Here is a 21,814-nt window from a genome sequence, read left to right as displayed (position 1 = left end):
GGGGAAAAAAAAAACCCTAACAGAAGCTCATAGAAAACAAGTTCTTACATTGGTGGAAGTGACAATGTGCAGACGAGATTGGTAAATGTCGATAGTGGAGTCAATGCTGGACTCGACCTTAGGAGGTCACTGTCTGATGACTATGTCGCAATCCGTTCGACTATCAGTGAACCTGTCGAGTAATATCTACTGATGCATTCATCAAATGTCACAAGGCTGGAATCCAAAGTAATGAATGAATACAACCATTTGGACCAATTTCTCAGTATGATGAGTGGCCTAGTTGCTAAATGTTTTGCCTTAAGTTCAGGAGACTCGTGTTCGAACCTCACGAATGAAAAATTTCGAAGTATTTTTTTCTCATGTGGTGAATGAAGTGCAGGATATATAGGACAACAGAGCAGGTATCTACATATCTTCGATGGTGTGCTTGATAAAGCTTTTGCCTTTTGTTCAGGAGAACCGTGTTCGAGTCCCGCTATGCTCAGTTGCCATCTTAAATAAAGCATAGTTCAGGTATCGAACCCGGGTTTCCTGTTCATCAAACCAAGTATTATCCCAATCGGCCATCTCCACAATTTTTGATAGTTTTTTTGTAGTTATGACAAAAACATCAAGTGTAGCAGAATGGAGGGGGCATCCCTTCTGAAGTGGTAAGCTTAAACTGCTCATGTGCTCTTTGATTTTGTGTTAACACTAACCCAGAAGTGTTGAACTCCAGTCCTCGGGGGCCGCGTTCCAATATGTTTTCCAAGTTACCCTCGTTAAACACACCTGCGTGAAAAGATCGGTTCATTTTCACCTTCTGCAGGAGCCCAACTTTTCACACAGGTGCACTTAACGAGGGAATCTTGGAAAACATGTTGGAACGCGGCCCCCGAGGATGAGTTCGACAATGCTGGAATCCAAAGTAATGAATAATACAAACATTCGGACCAATTTCCAAGTATGATGAGTGGCCTAGGTGCTAAATGTTTTGCCCTAAGTTCATGAGACTCGTGTTCGAACCTCATGAATGACTGTTAAGGTCGCCTGGACCGCAAGCAAAAATTTCAAAGTATTTTTGCATTACATGTGGTGAATAAAGTGCAGAATATATAGAACAACAGAGCTCACATATGTATGTTTTCAATGGTGTGGTTGATAAAGCGTTTGCCTTTTGTTCAGGAGAACCGTGTTCGAGTCCCGCTATGCTCAGTTGCCATCTTAAATAAAGCATAGTTTGGGTATTGAACCCGAGTCTCTTGATCACCAAACCAAGTTTTATACCAATCGGCCATCTCCGCGGGAAATTTTCGAATTTTATTTTTGCAGTCATAACAAAAACATCTAGTGTAGCAGTGGAGGGGGCATCCCTTGTGAAGTGGTAAGCTTAAACTGCTCATGTGCTCTTTGATTTTGTGTTAACACTCTAACCCAGGAGTGTCAAACTCCAGGCTTCGGGGGCCGCGTTCCAATATGTTTTCCAAGTTACCCTCGTTAAACACACCTGCGTGAAAAGATCGGTTCATTTTCACCTTCTGCAGGAGCCCAACTTTTCACACAGGTGCGCTTAACGAGGGAATCTTGGAAAACATGTTGGAACGCGGCCCCCGAGGACGAGTTCGACAATGCTGGAATCCAAAGTAATGAATAATACAAACATTCGGACCAATTTCCAAGTATGATGAGTGGCCTAGGTGCTAAATGTTTTGCCCTAAGTTCAGGAGACTCGTGTTCGAACCTCACAAATGACTGTTAAATCTTCTAAATACAGCATAGAGCGGAACCCAGGTCGCCTGGACAGCAAGGAAAAATTTCAAAGTATTTTTGCATTACGTGATGAGTAAAGTGCAGAATATATAGAACAACAGAGCTCACATATGTATGTTTTCAATGGTGTGGTTGATAAAGCTTTTGCCTTTTGTTCAGGAGAACCGTGTTCGAGTCCCGCTATGCTCAGTTGCCATCTTAAATAAAGCACAGTTTGGGTATCGAACCCGAGTCTCTTGATCACCAAACCAAGTTTTATACCAATCGGCCGTCTCCACGGAAAATTTTTGATTTTTTTTTTTTCGTCATTATGACAAAAACATCTAGTGTAGCAGAATGGAGGGGGCATCTCTTGTGAAGTGGTAAACTTAAACTGCTCATGTGCTCTTTGATTTTGTGTTAACAGTCTAACCCTGGAGTGTCGAACTTCAGTCCTCGTGGGCCGCGTTCCAATATGTTTTCCAAGTTACCCTCGTTAAACACACCTGCGTGAAAAGATCAGTCCATTTTCACCTTCTGCAGGAGCCCAACTTTTCACACAGGTGCAGTTAATGAGGGAATCTTGGAAAATATGTTGGAACGCGGCCCCCGAGGACCGAAGTTCGACACCCTTGCTCTAACCTTAGCCTAAGCTGAAAACAAAATATTTTGCCTTGTTGCTTTGTATTATTCACCAATAAATGCAATTGATTTACATACACGTTGTTAATGAAAACAAATTCTTTGAGCACCCGTCTTTGAAAATATGAGGTGTCCTCTTTATCAGCAACCCAAATCTGGTCACCCTAACTTAGTACTAACCTAATTAGTATTAGTATTAATACTACCCCTTCTGAGCATGTCTTGGGCTATGTTCAAAATGTGAAGTTTTCTATTGTATTGATGACCATTGAACTTTTCACATCCGGAAAAGTTTTTGATGATGTCATAAATGAAATGATTGTGAACAGTTCATAAGATCAGTAACGGCACAGAAACCATGACGTATGAAAGATAGCTTTATTGCACAAGGTGTTAGAATGATCTTTTTAGTTTTTGCGTTCTTTTCATAGAAAATGTACTTTTGAACACAAGCAATTGCTGTAACAAGCAACTCAAACAAATGTTTGGGATACCCTCAAGATTTTTTTTTTTGGACATTTTTGATTTTCATACATATGTTCCTTCAAATGTTTCCCTTTTAGCAAGCATGCAATGACTTCTTTTTAGAGGATCAACAAAATACAAAATTATGATTAAAAAAAATGGGACAAATGACAACATCAAAGACCTTAAAAAAAGAATTAAAAAATTGACAAATTAGTATCAAAACATGAAGGGGAAAGAAAAATGTTTTGCCCATTCAGAAGTAATATACCGTATGTTTGACTCTTATTTCAATTCTTGAAACTGGAGGATTCAACCATGACGTGTCCCCTTAACCATTCTGACGAAAATAGCTCTTCATACAAAACTGTGTTTTATGTACAAGACTTCATCTATAAACAACACTGACAAAGGTAGCAGATGCTGCATCTAATATGGTTGTGGGGTAAGGATATTTTAACTTGATTTCATCCGCGTGGGGGTTGGGTCGGGGGGTCAAAGGGGAATGCATTACTCCGACATTCACACCCCACTCCACTTTTTATGTACATATTGTAATAGCAGTTTGCGTGACCAAAAGAGCTACGAGTCCCTGATTTGTTTTGGCGGACAGGCCACGTACATGACTTTAGAATCTACATTTTCATGAAAGCCCAAACAAACTCTGACAAAACAACAAATCAACTCTCCTCGACACAAACATAGAAAATAAAATATAAAGCTATCACGGAGATGCTTTAGAGGGACATTCCAGTAGCTTCTTGTGTGAATGTACACATTTGTGGAACGTTTACAGTACCTCAGACGGGACATCAAGAAGGATATTCATAGAGTGATGATTTGCTAACTTGCCCATCACTGACAAACATTTTCCAACGTTAGAATATTTTATCTCGTTCACATCATTAGAGATTCCTTCTACTAGGCTTAATGTGGAGCTTGGTTGCCATGACGACAGCAGTAGCTGCTGGTTACAGACACTGGGCTGAAGTTCGGGAGTGATTTTATTCATGAAATGCGCATAAAATGCAAAGACTGACTTCAACTGGAGTGCCAATCATCCAGTCACCCAATACAACAATAATAATATTAAACAATGAGTCTATTTTGCTTTTCCCATTTCCTCTTATTGACACTATTATTTCATATTCATTCAGCACATTCATACTTAACTTTAATTCTTTGTGTAGTCAAACTTTATTAAATGTATTAATTTTTTTTCATGATTGAGCGATTGTCTCATTCTTCTTAAATTTGACTGTCTGGTATATATAACTGACTTCTGTAAATAATACTACACAGCCGTAGTACATAGAATTTATGTTTTATCATAGTTTCAATGAGATGTCAATATACCTATATAGAAAAAATATGTTAAATCTTTTTAAATAGCAAACATTCTCTATTTGCAATGCGGGGTAAGAGCAAATGGTTCATTTGGGTTGACCTGACTTGACAATATACTCTCAGAGCGCGATACGTGTTGAGATAATGGAGAAGTAAAATGCGCTATATAAAGTGTTATATCTTCTTTTAGAGGACAATTGCCAATCAGTATTGGAGAAACATACAAAGGGTAAATGATAGCATAAGATTAATAAACTGAACTGGAAGTCCTCCAAATGGTCAGTAATATTCAAACAACTTCAGCATGTGTGTGTATGAGACACGTAGTCCTCGCCGTCATGGACTCAGATCTTTTTGCTCCACACAAATAATCAATACATTTGGCTGCGAACCTCCAGAACCCAGCATCAGCCGGCTGTAACTGTTAGTTGGTGTTAGTAGTTCTTTTTGAGAGTCCCTCGTGGAGATTCAAAAGCAAAGTTAGCCGTCTAGGAGGACACCTATGGGAAGGGCAGCGGACCTTCAGTTGGAGTCGGGTACAAAATACGTGACCTTTGAGCCCCCGGCTGAGGGGCGGAGCGGGGAGGCTGGCACCGATTGGACTAAACCAGCGTGTAGGACTTGGAGTAAGCCCCCGCGCTTTGTTTCTGCAGCCGACCCAGCGCGGAGGAGCTGCTCTCCAGCAACGAGTCTCTGGAGCCGCCCATCTTGTTGCTGCTGTTGGTGGGGTTGCTGCTCGTGCTGGACGTGGAGGCGGTGGCCGCCACGTTGGAGCTGGGCATGGTGAGAGTCCTCTGGGGCAAGGTGGCTGTGCCCGAGCTGGCGCCCAAGCTGCCCAGTCCCGAGTGGCCCAGCGTCAGCGCCTGCTGCTTGGCAGAGTCTAGAGTCTTGTGGCGCCCCTGCGTGTGATACGCACGCTGTGTCAAGCTGCGGATGGACGCCTCCCGCGGGGGCACGGCCGGGCACGGATCGTGCAACTCCCCTTGCTTGCGGAAGAAGGGATCCGTCTTCATGTAAAGGGGGAGGTTGCAGAATTCACCTGAGAAAAGCAACACGGTGTTAAAGTGGGAGACTCTTCTGACCTTAGGCAAATGTAGAATTCTTTTTCATGGCCCTACTTTTGTCTAAATGAAGCTTCTCAATTCACTTCAACATAATTTAATCATAGGTGAAGGGAGAATATTCTGCTGAAATACGCGAGTAGAGGATCTCAACTTACTTTTGTTTGCGCGATGAGGAATGGGCACAGCTACATTTTTACCACGGTCATAGTCTTGCGGTTTGGGCGGCGAGGCGGTGAAGCGGCAGATGCCCGGCTCGGACGGCGTGCTCAGCGAGGTCATGCTGTCGGCCGGGTCGTTGGTGCCTGTGGTCATTTGGTCAGAAGAGCTGTCGGAGATGAAGCACTCCGTGATGGTGAACTTGGCGTGCTGCAGATGCTCCTCCAGCTTGGCGTGCTCGTACGCCCTGGCCAGCTCCTCGTAGGTGGACGAGGCGCTCTCCGTAGACACCATGCTGTTACGCCCCTTATCTGTCAAAGCAAAGAAAGATTTGGTCAATAGCGGCGTTTAGAGGCGCTGTTAAAAATGTCCCAACGTGTCTCACCTGTGTCTTGAGAAAGGCTGGCGCTGTAGCTGTCGCTCTCAGTGGCGGTGATGCCGTGAGAGCCCATGGTCCGCCAGTCCGAGGTCAGAGTTCGTGCGGAAGCCGTGGACTGGCTCTGACTGGGTCGGCTGAGCGTCCACTGGCTGGAGTATCTATTTCTGGAGCTGTGAGCGGATTTGATGCTCTTTCTGGAAACGGGGTCTGAAACACGGTTCGGTCGTTATGCACACTGACAGGTTTTTGTTTTAAACACTTCATCGAGTTTCAGCCGCCTTACTTGTGCCGGGTCGGATATCGGACATGTCAATCAAAGGTCCGGAATTTTGGATGAGGGCTTGATGGTGAAGAGACACGCCTGTGCAGAAGTTTTGCGGGTTGACTGATTGGCTGAACTCTGTGTCTGTCACTGGCACCGCAGCTTTGTCCTCTCCTTTGAGAGACACATCATGAAAGAAAGTTAGTAGCGGAAATAAATTCAGTCTGCAGACTGATAAACAAAATAGATGGATGTCGGACCGATTTGTTTGATGCCTTCCTTGTCCTCAATGAGCAGCTGCACACGAGGAATGTCAATGTGGAGCCGTGGCCCCTGCGGCGGGCCCTTAACAGGAGTGTCAATACTCCGATTGTTCTTACTGCACACACACAAAAAATAAAAAAAATAATTGCTCATGACCGAGTACTTTGCAGATTCTGATGCCTTATGAAGAACTAATGAAATAAAATCTTCATCTCACCTGATGAGCATCTCAGCGAGGCTCTTGGCATCTAAAATAAGCAAAAACAAGGAGGGAGCAATACATAACAGCAGGTCATTTTTCACAGCGTGTTTTTCTCATCAACACGTTCATCTTACCTCGAAGTCGTTTCAGTCTTTTCTCTTTACGCTTCTTGCGGATAATGAAGAGCAGGGCAACACCGATGGTGACCAGGATGACAGGCGAGCCGATGGAAAACAACTTTTTCACATCGTCACCCTCGCCGCGGGCGGATTTGATGGGAGGGATTGTACCTGTTGGAGGCAAGACATGCAATCAAGCCTTTGTCTTTTTAAAACTGTGAAGGCAGTGCGAGAATTTCTCATTCTATTTGAAGTGGTGAGAAACCATCAAGACTATTTTGCTTTTACTTAAGTACACTTAGCAAAGTATGCACCAGTGAGTATGTTTTGCTATTTGTTGGGGCTCACGATGAACCAGACGACGACTTTGAGTTACACTTACTTCCATCGTAATCGGTGGTGGCAAACTGGGAACTCTGGTTGCCGCAGCCGGCACTGTTGCAGGCCTTCATTTTGAGCTCATACCAGGTTGCCTCCCGTAGCTCACTGAGGAATAGCTGAGTGGTGGAGTTGGCTTTGAGGCTCTGCCAAGCCCAAGTGCCTTTAGGCCTGAAGTCCAGCATCATATCAGTGATGGGGCAGCCGCCGCTGGTCCAACCCTGCAGGTTGAGGCCTGCGTGGGTCGAGTTGATGTGGGTGAGCAGCGGCTGGTCCTTGTTGAACACAGGCTCTGTGGGAAGCGAGAGCAGCCATTGAGATGATCAGAAGGTGCGGGACAAGAACTAAAATTTCCATTGCAGACAACCGGTTGGTTCCTCACCTCTTCCGTGTGTTTTGGCTTCAATAATCTCACTGATGCGCCCTGACCCCACACTGTTCTTTGCTGCCAGCTTGACCTTGTACCACGTTCCACAGCGTAGATTGTCCAATCTGAAGGAACGTTCGCTGGAACTGATAAAAACGTCCCTCCACTCTTCTGTGTTGTCCACTGAATACTGCAGCACAAAGCCTATGCAATCAGACCAAAGCTTTCAGTTAGGGCAGAAGGTACAAAAGTGGGGAAAATAATCCGCTGTTATGTCTGTTGACCACCAGGGGGCAGCAGTCATTTGCATTTAGAATGCCTCTGGCTATTTCAGAAGCTGTTTACATGATAATGTGTTTTCCAAAATCTGTGACAGCGGCATGATGCAGATGTTGTTGCCATACCTCTGATGGAACTTCCACCGTTGTCCCCCGGGATCCAAGCCAGGGTGATGGAGGAGGTGGAAGTGGTGGAGACAGTCAGGCGAGGCTGGTCTGGAGGAACTAGAGAGAAACACATAAGCGGTGATTTCACAACTGAGCAGAAACAACATTTGGATCACGTTTTGCTTACCTTGCACTACGAGATTGACAATGATGGTGTCAAAACCAAGCGTGTTGGTGGCCGTACACGTGTAGTAGCCCGAATCTTCTGCTTTGACTGAACGCAGCACGAGTGTGCCATTGGAGAAGATCTGCCGCTGACTGTCAGCGGTCACCGGAATGGCCGAGTCCTCACTGGCAAATGAGATGTTAGCAAGTTTTATTGTCACTCTCTGCATCAGATATTGAAATATTTCTTCTGACAGTTGTCTAGGATGAGCTGACCTGTCTTTGGTCCATTTGATGGTGGGAGCCGGCTCCCCCACAGACTTGCAGGGCAGACGTACTTCCTTCATCCAGGGCGTGGTCACCGTTCCCCCAAAGGACAAGATTTTGGCTGGCACTACAAAGCGAGACACAAAGACATCACACAAAGTGTTTGCTTGACAGATAGACCCAAATAGTGTGTACCCCCCCCCCCCATCTTTTGTTTGCTTTACAATTGGCCCAGTTTGTCTGAGAGGGAGGCCTTTATGCATGACCTCGTACTTTCCCCGGTCTATCTTCGAGCCATAGATGGTCCCTCTATTGATTCTGGCCTGCTACCTCGGTCCCCAAGGGTCGTTTTACTCTGGACTAGATAGACCCTGTTCATCACCACATAATTAACAACAACGTGGCTGGCACTCAATCAATACTATGGCTGTCAATCAATAGCGGAGGGCGCAGGCAGAGCCAGGAGGAGGGCAGGTGATGAAAGTGATGTGTGAACAGGAGATCATGTTGCTGTTTAATAGCCATCGTTGGCTTGTGTAACCTTTTACGAGGCTCGCCTTCTTGGTGACTCACCTTTCCCGGCCGGCTCCACTATGACCTTTGAGCTCACGTTGCCCCGGCCGGCGGTGGTGACGGCAGCGGCCCAGATGTGGTACTGTTTGCCTCGGCTCAGGTGCGTGATGTGGTAGGAGAGCATTTCTGGGTTGGCCTCGTACTCACTGGGCGCCTGAGACGGACAGAGTCTTGCGTTAGAGGATTGCAGACTAATTGGGTTCACTTCTGCCAATCATACTTTTCACCCTTTTTCCTGTATAGCTTCTCCTTTTACAAATAAAAAGCTTTTTTTTTTTTTTATTCACCAATCTAATCATCTATGGTTATTCTCAAAATCTGTCCACTTGAACAATTTTCAATATTTTATGTCATTTGTGGATTCATCATAAAAGATACTTCAGAATCTTAATATGATGAGACAAATTAAAAAAAAATGACCTTGATCGTATTTCACGTTAGATTTCTTCATTCGGCCTTACAATAGTGTTCACAACAAGATATTTCTGATATTTCTTTTTATATACACACCGTAGTGATCAAAGAAAATGCATCATTTAATTCGAACTATTTGAATTATTTCCGCTATTTGGGTTTAGTAACAATCTTTAAAATGATTTTTACACTCGAGTCAGCCGGCAATCAAACGTACGTACGTCCACTGCATTCTCTCTAGTCAATCTCTTGTTGTGTCTGGTTAATCTGCTCATCTCTTCACTGCTCATCTTTAGGCTCGTTCAGAATTAGCTTTCGCCTCTTTCCCTCGCTGTCTAAATCAGTGAGAGGGCGGAGGGACACGGGGACGGAGGACGCGTGTGCGAAGGGGGTGCGAACATTCCACCAGAATAGCGGCCGTGTTGTGGTGATCCAGGGAGTGATACGGGGAGATAATGAAAAGACGGACAAAAGCACTCTCATCTCGATGTGACTGATACCCTCCTCTGCTCCCTCCTCCTTCCCCGCCCGTCTGTCACTCTCCCCCCACTCCCCCCCTATTTCCCCTCGGTCTCTGCCTACCTCTAATGGTGTCTTTCTTTCAGCCGCCCTCCCTCCCTCCTTCCCCGTCTCCCAGCCCCGTGCTCATTTACATTGCGCTCGTGCACAGAAATGGAGAATCATTTTTGAACAACAACAAAGTGAGAGGTGTCAGAATTCACGGTGTGATGCGTGTGCGCACGTGATAGAACCAAAAGTGAAATGCCACGCACGGGTGGTATAAATAGCAAATGGCTGAAATGTGATGTCTGTGTGCCTCTGTGATGCGGCACTGTGCATGTGTGAGCTTGTTCTCGGCCTCATTTGCATATCTACGTCTCATCACGTTGCCAAGACAACCTCATCTGTTCATCTGGGAGGGCAGGAAATAAGGCGACGGCGCAAACACAATGAAAGAGTGACAAAAAAAGGCACACGTACAAACACACCCGCATTTCTGAGGGTTCGTTTAAGAACATCGTCTAAATCCGCGATCGAGCTTAAAAATTTATCATATCGTCCCAAACGCGTTTTGATATTTTCTTTTGACTGGCTTACCGGCTGTCCAGAACCCGGGCTGGAGCAGTAAATGGTGTACTTGCGGATGACACCATTAGGTTTCTGTGGAGGCAACCAGGACACGACCACGCTGCTCAGAGAGGATGGAACTGCCTTGATGCCAGCCGGCGGACCGGGAACTACAAAAAAACATGGCGGCGGGGTTAGCAGGCCAAGCATCAAATGGAAATATTCACAAGTGTGTTAGGTGATCAGGTTTGTTTGCAGCTTTTTAGTCTTATCCCTTGCTAAGCTGCTCCGGACGGACAGGCAGTGTCTTTGCGTGGCAAGGGGTGACATATGTCCATTTAGACGTTGGTCAGCAGTTCTCCCTAACTCGCAACCCTACAAACAGATTAGACACTAATATCTGATCCTCCGTCAGCCACTTCAGCTTGACACTGCACGTAAAGCTTAATACGCTCGATTGCAAGTAATCGAGCCAAAGACTCGAGGAGTTTAAAATGCATGTGCACTTTACAGTAAACACACAAAAGCAGTGGCCAGCGTGAGAGTGAGACTTTTTGTCCCCTAAACTATAGAGCCCAGGGTTCACGGTGTCAAACCTATTCAACTGCTGACATAAATATTAGGTGTGTCTGACAGTGGGCCTCATCTCAGGGCTACAAAAAAGAGGCAGGCACTGCAAGCCTCTGTAAATCCATCAGCGATTTCTTTTCCCCCCGCAAACGTAGGCCTCTCTGATCCCGCTATTCAGCCACTCTCTACTCAGACGGGATGTAACAGGGCAGCTTTTACAAGCGAGGCAAGGGTGAAGCGTTTGATAGCTTGCTGAGGATGGGAAAGCGCATTGTCATAAATGAAGTGAGTTCAATCCCAATCTGGTGCCCAGAATCCGCCGAGCATTCTGTGTGGCCCCGTGTTGCGATAAGAAGCGCAGGAAACATGATTGGTGCATTGTGATCCGTTGTTCTGATAAGGGAGGGGCGGAGGGGTGACACAAAAAGACACAAGGAGACTTCAAGCCACACAATAAGCTGCATGATGTTTCTGTATATCTCCCCATCTTCAACCCTTGTTTGCCACCCATGCCCGTTCCTCTACAGATAATCCCGCCTCCAATGGTGTAAGCACAAAATTAATTCATTCTAATCCAAGAGGAGTTAATCCTTCTGCCTACAGCAAGGAGGCTGACGGAACGGATGCAGGCCCGGGATGATGGTTGATTCCTGTGTGCTATATGCTGGGAGAGAGAAGAAGACCCAGCCCCTCCCATCAGGCCTCGCTCAGCCCCTGAGCCGTGTACCCAAAGCCTCTTAATTCTCATTAGCACCACTAATGGAGCTTGCTAGCATCAACCAGCTTTTGTCATGGGTTTGAGATACACCCAGCACAAATGTATGTAAATTTCGTGTGTGTGTGTGTGTGTGTGTGTGGGTGTGTGTGTGTACTCACGATCTTCACGAGTTTGGATGTACAGCACGTTGCTGCGGACTCCGTCGCCAGCTTGTGTATACGCTAGCACCTGAACACTGTAATTTGTGAATTTCTCCAGTCCTCGCAGCTCCACTTGCTCACGTGTGGTGGTGATGTTCTGCATCTCTCCCCACTCTGAGAATTTTTGAACGATTGAAATAATTCAATACACAATGGCTGAATTTTGCTTATTAATCACAACAGTGAACCTCCACATAGTTTGGCCTTTATGAAAAAAAAAAATTGTGACAATATTCTGCATTATTTACTGATTTTCTTTTCAGGCCAAAGCAATAAAAGTAAAACTTTGCCGCCATCTTGACATACAGGAACTATGTTGGTGAGTTGAGTAGTTCCATTTTGATGGTACAATAAAAGTGGAGGTTCAGTGTACACAAACATAAATCACACAACATCTACAGGTACAAAACAACAATTGTAACAAAAGTATTGACACATTTTTGAATTTTAAATTGCATCTAAAATATTGCAGCACTAACATAAAACACTACTACGTCAAGCACATAGAGTATTTACACACAAACATATTTAACTACAACAACAACAACAACAACAACAACAAAAAATAGAAAGAGGAAGTGCTTTATGGGGTACACACACGTCAACGACATCAACAGTGAGGGGGGGGCTATTTGGTGAAGTTTAGAATGATATAGATGATAATTACTCTGCATTGGCCATTGGGCCCGGCCCCCACAGCACCCACCTCCGTCGGGGAAGAGGGACCAAAACACAACCCGGTAGCCTTTCAGCACACCGTGCAGCGTCAGCCGTGGAGGCTCCGCCCACGTGATCACCGCCTCATCTGACGTGACCGAGATGGCTCGTACGTTCTGCGGCGGTTCGCTGGGTACTGGGACACACACACACACAGCAAATAGGTGAATTTTTAGCTTAGGGCTGCAGCCGCGCGGGTCATTGCTATCGTTAAAACGGGCAGACGGACCGAGCTCGTCTGCTGACATTTGAAGAACTTCAACCCTGCAAGCCACAGGCAGGAATAAATCAGTCAAATAAGCTCAAATGAGCTCTCAATGGCTCCTTGATCTAGAAATGGAGGAGAAGAACATGGAGGAGAGGTCTCTGTGATGAGAGTGGGTGGGAGAGATATGAGCCAATAGTAAAGTAGCTACACCTCAAGGGGGTTCAAATGCAAATGAGTCGGGTGGGGTGAACGAGATGTGGAGGATAAAATCTAGAGAAACGCCGATGTTCATCTTCAACGTAATTGCACTTGAGGTGACAGATCCAGACAAGCTATCTGGGCAATTACAAAAACACCATCAAGGCATCAACACAAAAGGAAAGCAGCAGTACGGCCCAATGAGAGAATCATCGGAGAATAATAAAAGCCAAGGAAAATATTTGACCCAGATTGAACCAAAAAGCAGTGAGACAATGACAAAGAGAAGGTGAGAAGGGAGTATAATAAGGTTCCTCGTTCCTCCCTCGGCTTCAACCAGCCTAACGAGGGTGCTAATTAAAGGAGAGAGGCTCATGGGGTGGGAGGGTGGGGGTGCTACAAATCAACCATTTTTAGTGTTCTTGTGTGTGCAAATCCACGTTAGCGGTTTTTATGTTATTGTTCCATTGTGGCTTTAATTAAACTATTTTGTCACCGTAAATATCTTCCTTACCGTCTTCCAGCGTGGTTGCATTGATCTCCGTACTAGAAGGCCCCGTTCCAGCTCTGTTGAAAGCCTGGACCACCACTCCGTACTGGGCAAACTTCTTGAGGTTGTCCAGGGTGTATACTTCACTGTCTCCGGTAGCTTTCATTTCCACAATGCTGTATTGGCCGTTGCTGCCTGGGCCGTTTTCTCGGTAGCCAATCTGGTAGCCGCGGATGACACCATTCTGCAGCTCCTTCTTCGGTGCCTTGAAGAGATGTGTTGAGAACGTTCAAATACACTAATCTACGTTTTTTTTCTTCCACTCGGAAGGTAAAATTAGAGTATATTTAGTTTCGTATTTTTGGGGGCGGTGGCTGAATATAGCATGTTTGTTTAGCATGATTACAGGGTAATGTTCTTCCCACTGATTTGCACTTGAGCACACAAATAACACAATAGTAACGCTACGAGAATCTAAATAACTACGCGTTGCCCCAGAAAAGACGCTAACAAGAGCTGAAATACAAAACGCATCTGCAATATTATTTCACTGCCATTATTATTATTACATCACTGCAAAGTCGAGCAATCCCCAGATATCGTCCAAGCGGAGACATATGGTGAGCAATCGGATTGGATGCTAAATCAGTGCTTTGAAACAATTCCTTGGCATAACTGGCACATATTTTCTGATATTATCAGTAATTTACCCTCCATGTGACCCGAATGCTCTGTGATGTCATGGGCTGCAGGATCACATCCATTGGTGGTCCATCAGGTGCTATTGAAGGCATCGCATAAGTTATGAATGTCACAATTCTGAAACTTTTTTCCACATGCGAAAGATGACTCACGTGCTTCCTCGGTACTGATCGTTAACTCTTTGCTTGGAAGGCTCCGGCCAATCTTGTTGTAGGAATACATGCGGATGCTGTACACGCAAGCTGGGTGCAGCTCGACAATATTGGCTTGGTTGTTGGTGGGTGAGATGTTCCTGGTTGTGTACATGTGGTCCCACGAGTCTGACAAGTGAAGAGATCATGATTTTTTTCTTTTTTTGGAACGAAAAGGATCATTAAAACATGTCTGGAAGGTTTTGAGCTGGCTACCTGACTTGTTCTTGTACTCAATGTCATAGCTTGTGATGATGCTGTTCCCGTCAAACCTTTGGATCCAGCGTAGGTTCATACTTCTGTCCTTCACCTCTCGTACTTCCAGTTCCGGGGGATCCGGCGGTTCTGCGAGTGTACGTGAATACAGAATTTGTAAGATCAGATGTTTCCATTGGATCTCTGATCCAAACTTATTAGAGTCAAATTTGAAACATTACCTTGCACAGTGAGTTGGATGAGTCCTCGACCTTCTCCGTAGGAATTTATGGCGTGACAAGAGAAGAAGACAGAATCTCCTCTGTCTGCTGGGTTCAGCTGTAAGCAAGAAAAATGATAACCAGCTCAAATGCCAGCTCAAAATTATAGACGAGCAAGTAGCACAAAGGTTGCCCAAATGTCTTTGTAGAATTTAATCACTTTTTACATCCCCATCTGAATTATTTATGTTTTTAATTATTTTAAATAACACAAGTAATTCTTCTTCCTCAACTACACGGCCATAAAGACATCAGACATGTCATGTACATCGCGCTCAATATTTGACCTTTAGGGTGGAGATGACTTCATCTCCCTTTTTGTTGATGGTGATGGAATAACGGGGGTTTCTCTCGGCGTCGATGACCGTGTCGCCTCTTTCCCAACGGATGATGATGGGCTGCTCGCCTCGAGCTGTGCAGTTCAACTCCTTGGTCTGGCCCTTCCTGGCCATGGTGGTGTTGGGATGGCTGGTGATCATCGCGGGGACTGAGAAGAATGGCAGAGCCGTGTCAGTATGACAAATAGCATTACATGGCATAATGAGACAAGGGAGCAGGGAAGAGGTAATGGAAATGGAGGAGGGATTACAAATAGTAGAACCATCTCCATATCTTCCCTTCCTCTTGCATTTCACGCTTTAAGCCCCGCTGGCTGCATCTTTTGCGCCTGCCTCATTCCACACCCCTGCTTCGATCTCTCCTCCGCTCAAACATGGATTATTGATTATAGAGGTTCTTGTGGTTTTGTTTTCATCACTAATTCATCAGTCCTTTTCCACAAACATTGGGCAGTACGGGCGGATGGAACACATCATTCAAGAGTAAATCTACCCCCAGTTAGGGACGGAGGATTTTATTAAGTTTGGTCCACAGTATATGTACTAGCCTGAGGCAAAAAAATGCATCCATTCAGAGTTGATTTCCCACCAGATTAAAAACAAAATAGTAAACAGATGAAATAATTGCCACTTACTCTTGACAGTGAGGATCATGCTCTTACTGATGTCTGAGCCCACTCCGTTAGAGGCCTGACACAGGTAGTACCCGCGGTCATCCTCTAGCACATGTCGGATGAGCAGCGACCCGTTGGACATGATCTGGATGCGACCGGTGAGAGGGACCGGATGGTACTGCTGGGGGTTTCCGACACCTGCGTGACATAACACCTTTTTTTAACGTGGACTCTTATTTATCTGATCGCTGAGCCGCTGTCATTATGTTTGACCTTTAGCGTGTTTCCACATGACTTTTGGAGGTGGGTAACCCTCCACCGAGCAGTTGAGAACTCCAGCTTTGCCGTAGATGCAGTCCTGGTTGTTTGGTTGCACCACAAAACGCGGTGGCACTGAGAAACACAAAGTCGGACTCAATTTATAGTTTCAGCGGTTTCAGCTAAATGTATATATTAGTGCCTCACCGGTAACAATCAGCTGTCGCTCCCAGCTGACGGTGGCGGCGGCGTTGCTGGCGATGCAAGTGTAGTTTCCGTTGTGTTTTAATGTCACCTTGGAAATTTGGAGGGAGCTCATGAACTCTTTGGTCTCGATCGCAACGCCGGAGGTGGGCCCTGGCACAATGAGCTGGCCGTCTTTGTGCCAGGTGATGCGTATGGGCATGTCCCCGGATGACACCACGCAGGCTATGTAGATGAGCTTCCCCACTGAGGTAGAGGGGATGTCGAAGGGCTGGATGAGAGGTGGCACTAGGGGGGAGAGAAAGGAACTCTTGACAAATGACAGTGGCTTGATGTGAAAGAGTGGCAGCTATGGTGAGAGAAGGTCATTGGCCAGTAGGGCTCCCCCATTTGCAACCCCCCCATCTCCTGTAGAGCCACTCTGGTTAGGATCCAATTGGCAGGAGGAAGTCGTTCCGTTGCCATAGTAATAGAGGTTGGCGCGGCGGTACTACAGCTGAGACATCTGGGGGATTTAATCTGGGCTTCATTATTATTCATCTAATTAAATCAGACACACGCAGGCACAGGCACATAAACACCTCTGTAGCTGCCCGGCCACCATCGTTACCCCTCCCATAGTCAAATTGAGTCCATAAGTCGACTAAAACACGAACTATATGACTGGTATGGCCTGTAAAAATTTTTTTGGGACAATAGTATTGTATAAAGTGACCTAGATGTTGTAAGTTGACCGCTTGAACAGATCCTTCCACTTACCTTTAACAGAAACATGCACAGTCTGGTTGATTGACACCTGGGGCTGGATCAGAACACTACATAGGTAGGTGCCCTCGTCGGCGCCCTTCTGCACGTCCGTTAGCCGCAGGGTGCCATTGTCAAACAACACTTGGCGGTGATTATCGGGCAGCTGCATGCCGTCCTTCAGCCACTTAATGGAGTAGTAAGGGTACCCAATGACACGGCACGTAATGTACGTGTTCCTGCCAGCCACTGCCGTCATGTCTCGCATGGGTCTGATTCGGGGTGGACCTGGAGACACGGGGAAAAGAGGGAGGGGGTGGCGGGGCGGACACAGTGGTCGGAAAGACGGGCCGATGAGGTGAGGGAGGTCGTGGCAGAGAGATGGAACGGCCATGGAAACAGAAGGTGAAGCGATAAAGGTCGATGGACAGAGTGATTGGGGTAAGTTGAGAGGTTACAGGGAGGTTAGTTTTGCTCCCTTTGCTAAAAGTGACTGAGGGTATTTGTATTTGTTTTCATTATCTTAATTATCCATACCACAAATTGATGAGCAGACGGTGGTACCTTGGCTTACAAGTTTGATTTTTTCCGTGACCAAGCTCGCAATTCAATTTACTCATTTATTAGATCCATTTTTGAAATTTACTATAAAGAAAATTGAAAAATTATTATAACCCTGTTGTAATGCTTAAAAGAAATGCGAGAATGTAGAGCCCAAATCGCAAAAATAAATAAATAAATAATAAAAATAATATAAAAATAAAATAATTAAAAAAAAAAAAAAACTAAATTGAAAAACCCCAAGGTTGGGGCACCCATAAGTCAAGGTATCAGTGTCTACACATATTTTTTCATTTTCTTCACTAGGTGTAATGTATTTGTATAGAATGAAGTGTAGAGTGCATTTATATTGAAAAGCAGACAGGCACCTCTTACGTTTATGCGCGCTTGGTACTCGGCGCTGCCGGCCGAGTTGCGTGCGACGCAACGATAAACTCCCCCGTTTCGGATGAGCGGGTTGCTGACGTTGACGTGGGACACGGTCAGGCCGTCGGACTGGGTGTACTGGCTGGTCTTGTAGATGGAGTCTCGCACCACGGGTTCGTCGTCTAGCGTCCAGGTGATGGAGGGCGGCGGTGCTCCTTTGGCCTCACACACCAGGGAGAAAGGCTCGCCGGGGTTCACTACCTTCTCGCTGAAGGACGTCACAATCCGTGGGGTACCGTCTGACAACAAAAAGAACTATCAACGATTTGATGACACGCTGGATATCATCGTTGTCGTCCCCTTCCAACATACCCTCCAGCAGAATGATGGAAAAGTCCTGAGACGTGTGGCCCTTGCGGGACGCAAAGCACTGGTAGGCCCCGGAGTGGAACTTTTGCGCCGCAGTGATCTGCAGTGTGTCGTTGTGTTGACCCTGGATGGAGATGTGCTGATCGGGGAAGATGGGTTCCGTGTTCCGGTACCAGTTGATGGTGTATTCTGGAGAACCTTCCACAGTGCAGGTGAAGAAGAGTGTGCTGCTAATTCCCGTTTTCAGGTTCTTGGGGGATAAGGTCACTCGAAGTGGATCTGAAAGAAGGACGTCACGCAAAGTAACACAGAATTACAAACACAGTGTAGATTTCCATCCGCAGAGGAGCCAGAGCACAATCAGCAGCGGTGACTCAATCGGCTGGACGCGCTCATTAAAAAAGCAGCTGGAGATATCGCTTCACATGGATGTCCACTTATGTGTGTGTGCAAAATGTCAGTGAGCAATAAGGCAGCTGGTGGTGTGTGCTAGGGGGCATTGCTGTGCCTTCCAAGCAACACACACACACAGCCCACCCCATCCTGTCAGAGCCACAGAGTGTGCTGCCATGATGTGCCCAGTGGCAAAGCTGAACAGCGAGCGAGAGGATGGCGTCTGGCTTTTGTTTATCCGTACGCTTAGACACTTTTACCTCTCTGTCCTACATGATTATTATGGTGTTACTTTGCCGCTCATGTCATTCAAGTGCGATGTCTACTCATCTTGTCTCTGACCCCTGGTCTCTACTCTCTACCACCATCTTGCTCACCCTCCTCCTCCTCAGTGATGCTGAGTTGTGCTGGCAGCTGTGTTATGGCTTCAGTCTCAGTAAATTACATCGCTGTCGCCCATTTTGAAAACTGACATGTTGGGGCAGCATGTACAGTTGCTCTCACATGTTTGTTACAGACACTCACACAGTATGTGGCCCTGAAACCAAAAAGGAGAGGAGTGTGTGAATGGGATTGTCTGCCAGCTAGAGGAGAGAGTGTGGTAGTCTGTCAGTTTGTGTGTGGGTGAGTGTGTGTGTGTGTGTAGAGCTCACACACCTATTATATGAAGCTGTCCAGACACTTCCTTGGAGCCAAAGCTGTTGGTGACTTCACATGCGTAGCTGCCGCTGTCCTCCAGTCGCAGGTCACTGATGGTCAGCCCCGTCAAACGCCGTGTCCAGCGGGCGTCCGAGGGCAGCGGGCGGCCATCTTTCAGCCAACGCACAGTCGGGCTGGGGTAACCTCCCGCTATGCAGGGGAGCTCAATACTCTGGCCCGCGTACACCTCCCCTGCTTGAAAACTGTCCAGGATGGTGGGTGAGGACTCATTGGGGTCTGGAGATTTTGAATGATACCAGAAAGACATGCTGAGATCAATTGATTGAAATTGTGAGGTTGTGGGAGAAATTCAGAAGATCCTATCTGACCCATGACAGAGAGCCTGGCTCCATTGCTTTGACGCGTCTCCCCGCTGTATTTATGCCTGGTAATGCAGCGGTAGGTGGAGAGGGCATCCTCCTTCTGGACATCTGAGATGTACAGAGCTCCAAAGGAGGTCAGCAAGAACCTGTTACCTGGAAGAAAAGAGTCAAGAAGAACTTCAATTTTCGTTTGAGTATTTAACAACATTTGTGTTTCATCAACAATCTTTACTGTATTGGTTGATGGAGCCAGAACGGCGGATTTATTGACTACATGTTTGCGTTGTATATTTCGTGTGACCCTGCGAGAAGACGCAGGCTGCAATTTCACCGCCGCCTTTGTTTGCCCCCCTGCAAAGAAGTCTTACAGGATAATGAGTACTTTAAAAGCGCTACTCCCACTGCAGTGACAAGTGGCTTGTCAAAACACGCCGACACAAGCCGAGCGACGGTGAAATCAGCGGGATGTGTCAAAAGCGCAATTTCCGTCCTTTGCCGCACACTGAATTCATTCTATCTGCTGATTCAATCACATGATTTCCCTTACTGACATCGTCCGTCTCGGACGAGTGGCTAGTGTAAAATCCATCTATCTTATAGTAGGCTCTCATTAGTCATTTCCTTCATTTGATCCGTCTCGGTGACGCAGCCTACTCCTCGCGGTCTCCGAGCAGAGTGGCAGACGGAGTAAAATATTAATTACCAAATCACTGTGCTCCCTCAGCTTTTATTCATGCTTACTTGACAAGCTAACAAGAAACAGAGCCAATGTCCGTTAAAAGTGCACATGCTTGCATACGACAAAAAAAGGTAGCGATTCTAACTCAGCACTATTAGGGCTTGTTTTGGTTTACTGCAGACATTTTTCTTCAACATAAATGGCTCTATAAAAAGTGTGTTCATCCAGAAAGAGGCTACACTGCCTCCAGGAGAGCTGACATTGTTGGAATTTTGCATGAGGTCCATTTGAGTCTCAATACAACCCATTAGTGGAAAGAAAGACTTTCCGGCGGGCAAATGTTGGAATTTCTATTCATATTGGACGGAGATTTTTGAAAGTGAACATAATATCCAATATTTGATTGTGAGCTTTCATTCATTCGAGTGTGAAAAAAATGCAGACTATTTTCTGATCGAATTAAAAACAAAAATCACAAACAATAGTTTCTATTTTTGGTTCTATTGCTGTATTGAAAGAGATGAAAAATGAGAATACTGGATTCAATTTCCCTAACAAACCACTGCTGTGACATAAAACTTCGCTTTCCTAATATGGCAACATGTCTACGAGCTGACAAATAATAATGGACTGTAATCCAAGATGAAATTATAAATGTGGGAGGGAGGGGGAAAAAAAAATACCCCCACACTGCTAATAAATAGGATGCATACGGTAGGCCATTTTGGTCCAAGGCTGTGTGTGCAATGGGTGTGAGGACGAGCAGGTTAGCAGCAGCCACATTTTCCCCCATGCAAATGAAGGCGTCGGCGCAAAGATAACGAGGCCCATATTTCCACCTCCTCAGCGGGCCCATTATTTATTGATGTTCTGCATCTTTCCCCAACGCACCCTCCTTCACACATTCTTCATCGTGTCCCTGTTGCTAGGGTCTTCTCACTGCCACACTCATTCCGCGTCATTTTAGCAAATTATGAAAGCACAACGTTAGCCTAGTCAGAGATGAAACCGTGTTGTGGAGCTGCAAAAAATGACGATGGTAAAAAGAGAGTCGAAATAACAAATCTGAGAAAAAACAAAACAAAACACGGTCATTATGTAGTAGCTAAAAATAGCCCTGGCTGTTTTTGTAACCAATCGAAGTAAGCGGCTATTTGAAAATGACAAACAATTTATAAACACGGTTTAAATTAACATTCTTGTCAAATATTTCCCTAGTTTTACTCATTCTTAATGTGAGTTGTTTAGCCTCTCATATTTATGGAATAGCAACCCATCCGAGCATACAAATGAACCCGTAGCGGACAAGCACAACAGTGTTTCCTTTCCAATTGTAATTGGATGACAACCAAAGAGTTTAAAAACCCGACTTTGACGTTAGAAAACTGCATTCTGTCGCAGAGAAGAATCCAAAAGAAGGTGAAACTAGATGGGAGGAGGAATGGATCAAAGAATTGCGACTGTCATGGGAAGAAGAGGAGGAAAACATTCTGGAGATAACTCTCCGTGGTGCTGGTATCAACTCACACACACGTAGTCATCACAAC

General features: G+C 45.7%; 1 protein-coding gene across 2 annotated transcripts in view; it reads right to left on the bottom strand.

Moving 5' to 3' along the window:
* Positions 1 to 2,732: 2,732 nt before the first annotated feature.
* The window catches only part of LOC148386111 (cell adhesion molecule DSCAML1-like), a 32,493-nt gene continuing 13,411 nt past the window's right edge, over positions 2,733 to 21,814 (bottom strand). The window contains exons 4-33 of one of the 2 annotated variants that reach the window (XM_088398450.1): positions 19,595 to 19,741; positions 19,224 to 19,502; positions 18,177 to 18,452; positions 17,807 to 18,103; positions 16,893 to 17,165; positions 16,137 to 16,421; positions 15,945 to 16,064; positions 15,693 to 15,869; positions 15,007 to 15,206; positions 14,681 to 14,777; positions 14,460 to 14,588; positions 14,205 to 14,372; positions 14,061 to 14,131; positions 13,375 to 13,615; positions 12,444 to 12,590; positions 11,696 to 11,851; positions 10,280 to 10,419; positions 8,768 to 8,921; positions 8,204 to 8,321; positions 7,950 to 8,113; positions 7,781 to 7,879; positions 7,392 to 7,580; positions 7,014 to 7,301; positions 6,647 to 6,802; positions 6,528 to 6,558; positions 6,307 to 6,425; positions 6,068 to 6,220; positions 5,791 to 5,991; positions 5,405 to 5,716; positions 2,733 to 5,224 (exon numbers count right to left, since the gene is read on the bottom strand). In XM_088398450.1, the coding sequence (XP_088254576.1) occupies positions 4,788 to 5,224; positions 5,405 to 5,716; positions 5,791 to 5,991; positions 6,068 to 6,220; positions 6,307 to 6,425; positions 6,528 to 6,558; positions 6,647 to 6,802; positions 7,014 to 7,301; positions 7,392 to 7,580; positions 7,781 to 7,879; positions 7,950 to 8,113; positions 8,204 to 8,321; positions 8,768 to 8,921; positions 10,280 to 10,419; positions 11,696 to 11,851; positions 12,444 to 12,590; positions 13,375 to 13,615; positions 14,061 to 14,131; positions 14,205 to 14,372; positions 14,460 to 14,588; positions 14,681 to 14,777; positions 15,007 to 15,206; positions 15,693 to 15,869; positions 15,945 to 16,064; positions 16,137 to 16,421; positions 16,893 to 17,165; positions 17,807 to 18,103; positions 18,177 to 18,452; positions 19,224 to 19,502; positions 19,595 to 19,741 (5,624 nt within the window). In that variant the 3' untranslated portion in view covers positions 2,733 to 4,787. Of the gene's footprint in view, positions 5,225 to 5,404; positions 5,717 to 5,790; positions 5,992 to 6,067; positions 6,221 to 6,306; positions 6,426 to 6,527; positions 6,559 to 6,646; positions 6,803 to 7,013; positions 7,302 to 7,391; positions 7,581 to 7,780; positions 7,880 to 7,949; positions 8,114 to 8,203; positions 8,322 to 8,767; positions 8,922 to 10,279; positions 10,420 to 11,695; positions 11,852 to 12,404; positions 12,591 to 13,374; positions 13,616 to 14,060; positions 14,132 to 14,204; positions 14,373 to 14,459; positions 14,589 to 14,680; positions 14,778 to 15,006; positions 15,207 to 15,692; positions 15,870 to 15,944; positions 16,065 to 16,136; positions 16,422 to 16,892; positions 17,166 to 17,806; positions 18,104 to 18,176; positions 18,453 to 19,223; positions 19,503 to 19,594; positions 19,742 to 21,814 lie in introns of both variants that reach the window. The other variant, XM_088398449.1, reaches the window with a different exon arrangement.

Source organism: Syngnathus floridae, chromosome 15, assembly GCF_059516105.1.
Source record: "Syngnathus floridae isolate MCC-2025c chromosome 15, RoL_Sflo_1.0, whole genome shotgun sequence".
NCBI lineage: Eukaryota > Metazoa > Chordata > Actinopteri > Syngnathiformes > Syngnathidae > Syngnathus > Syngnathus floridae.
This window is presented reverse-complemented; position numbering and strand designations above follow the sequence as displayed.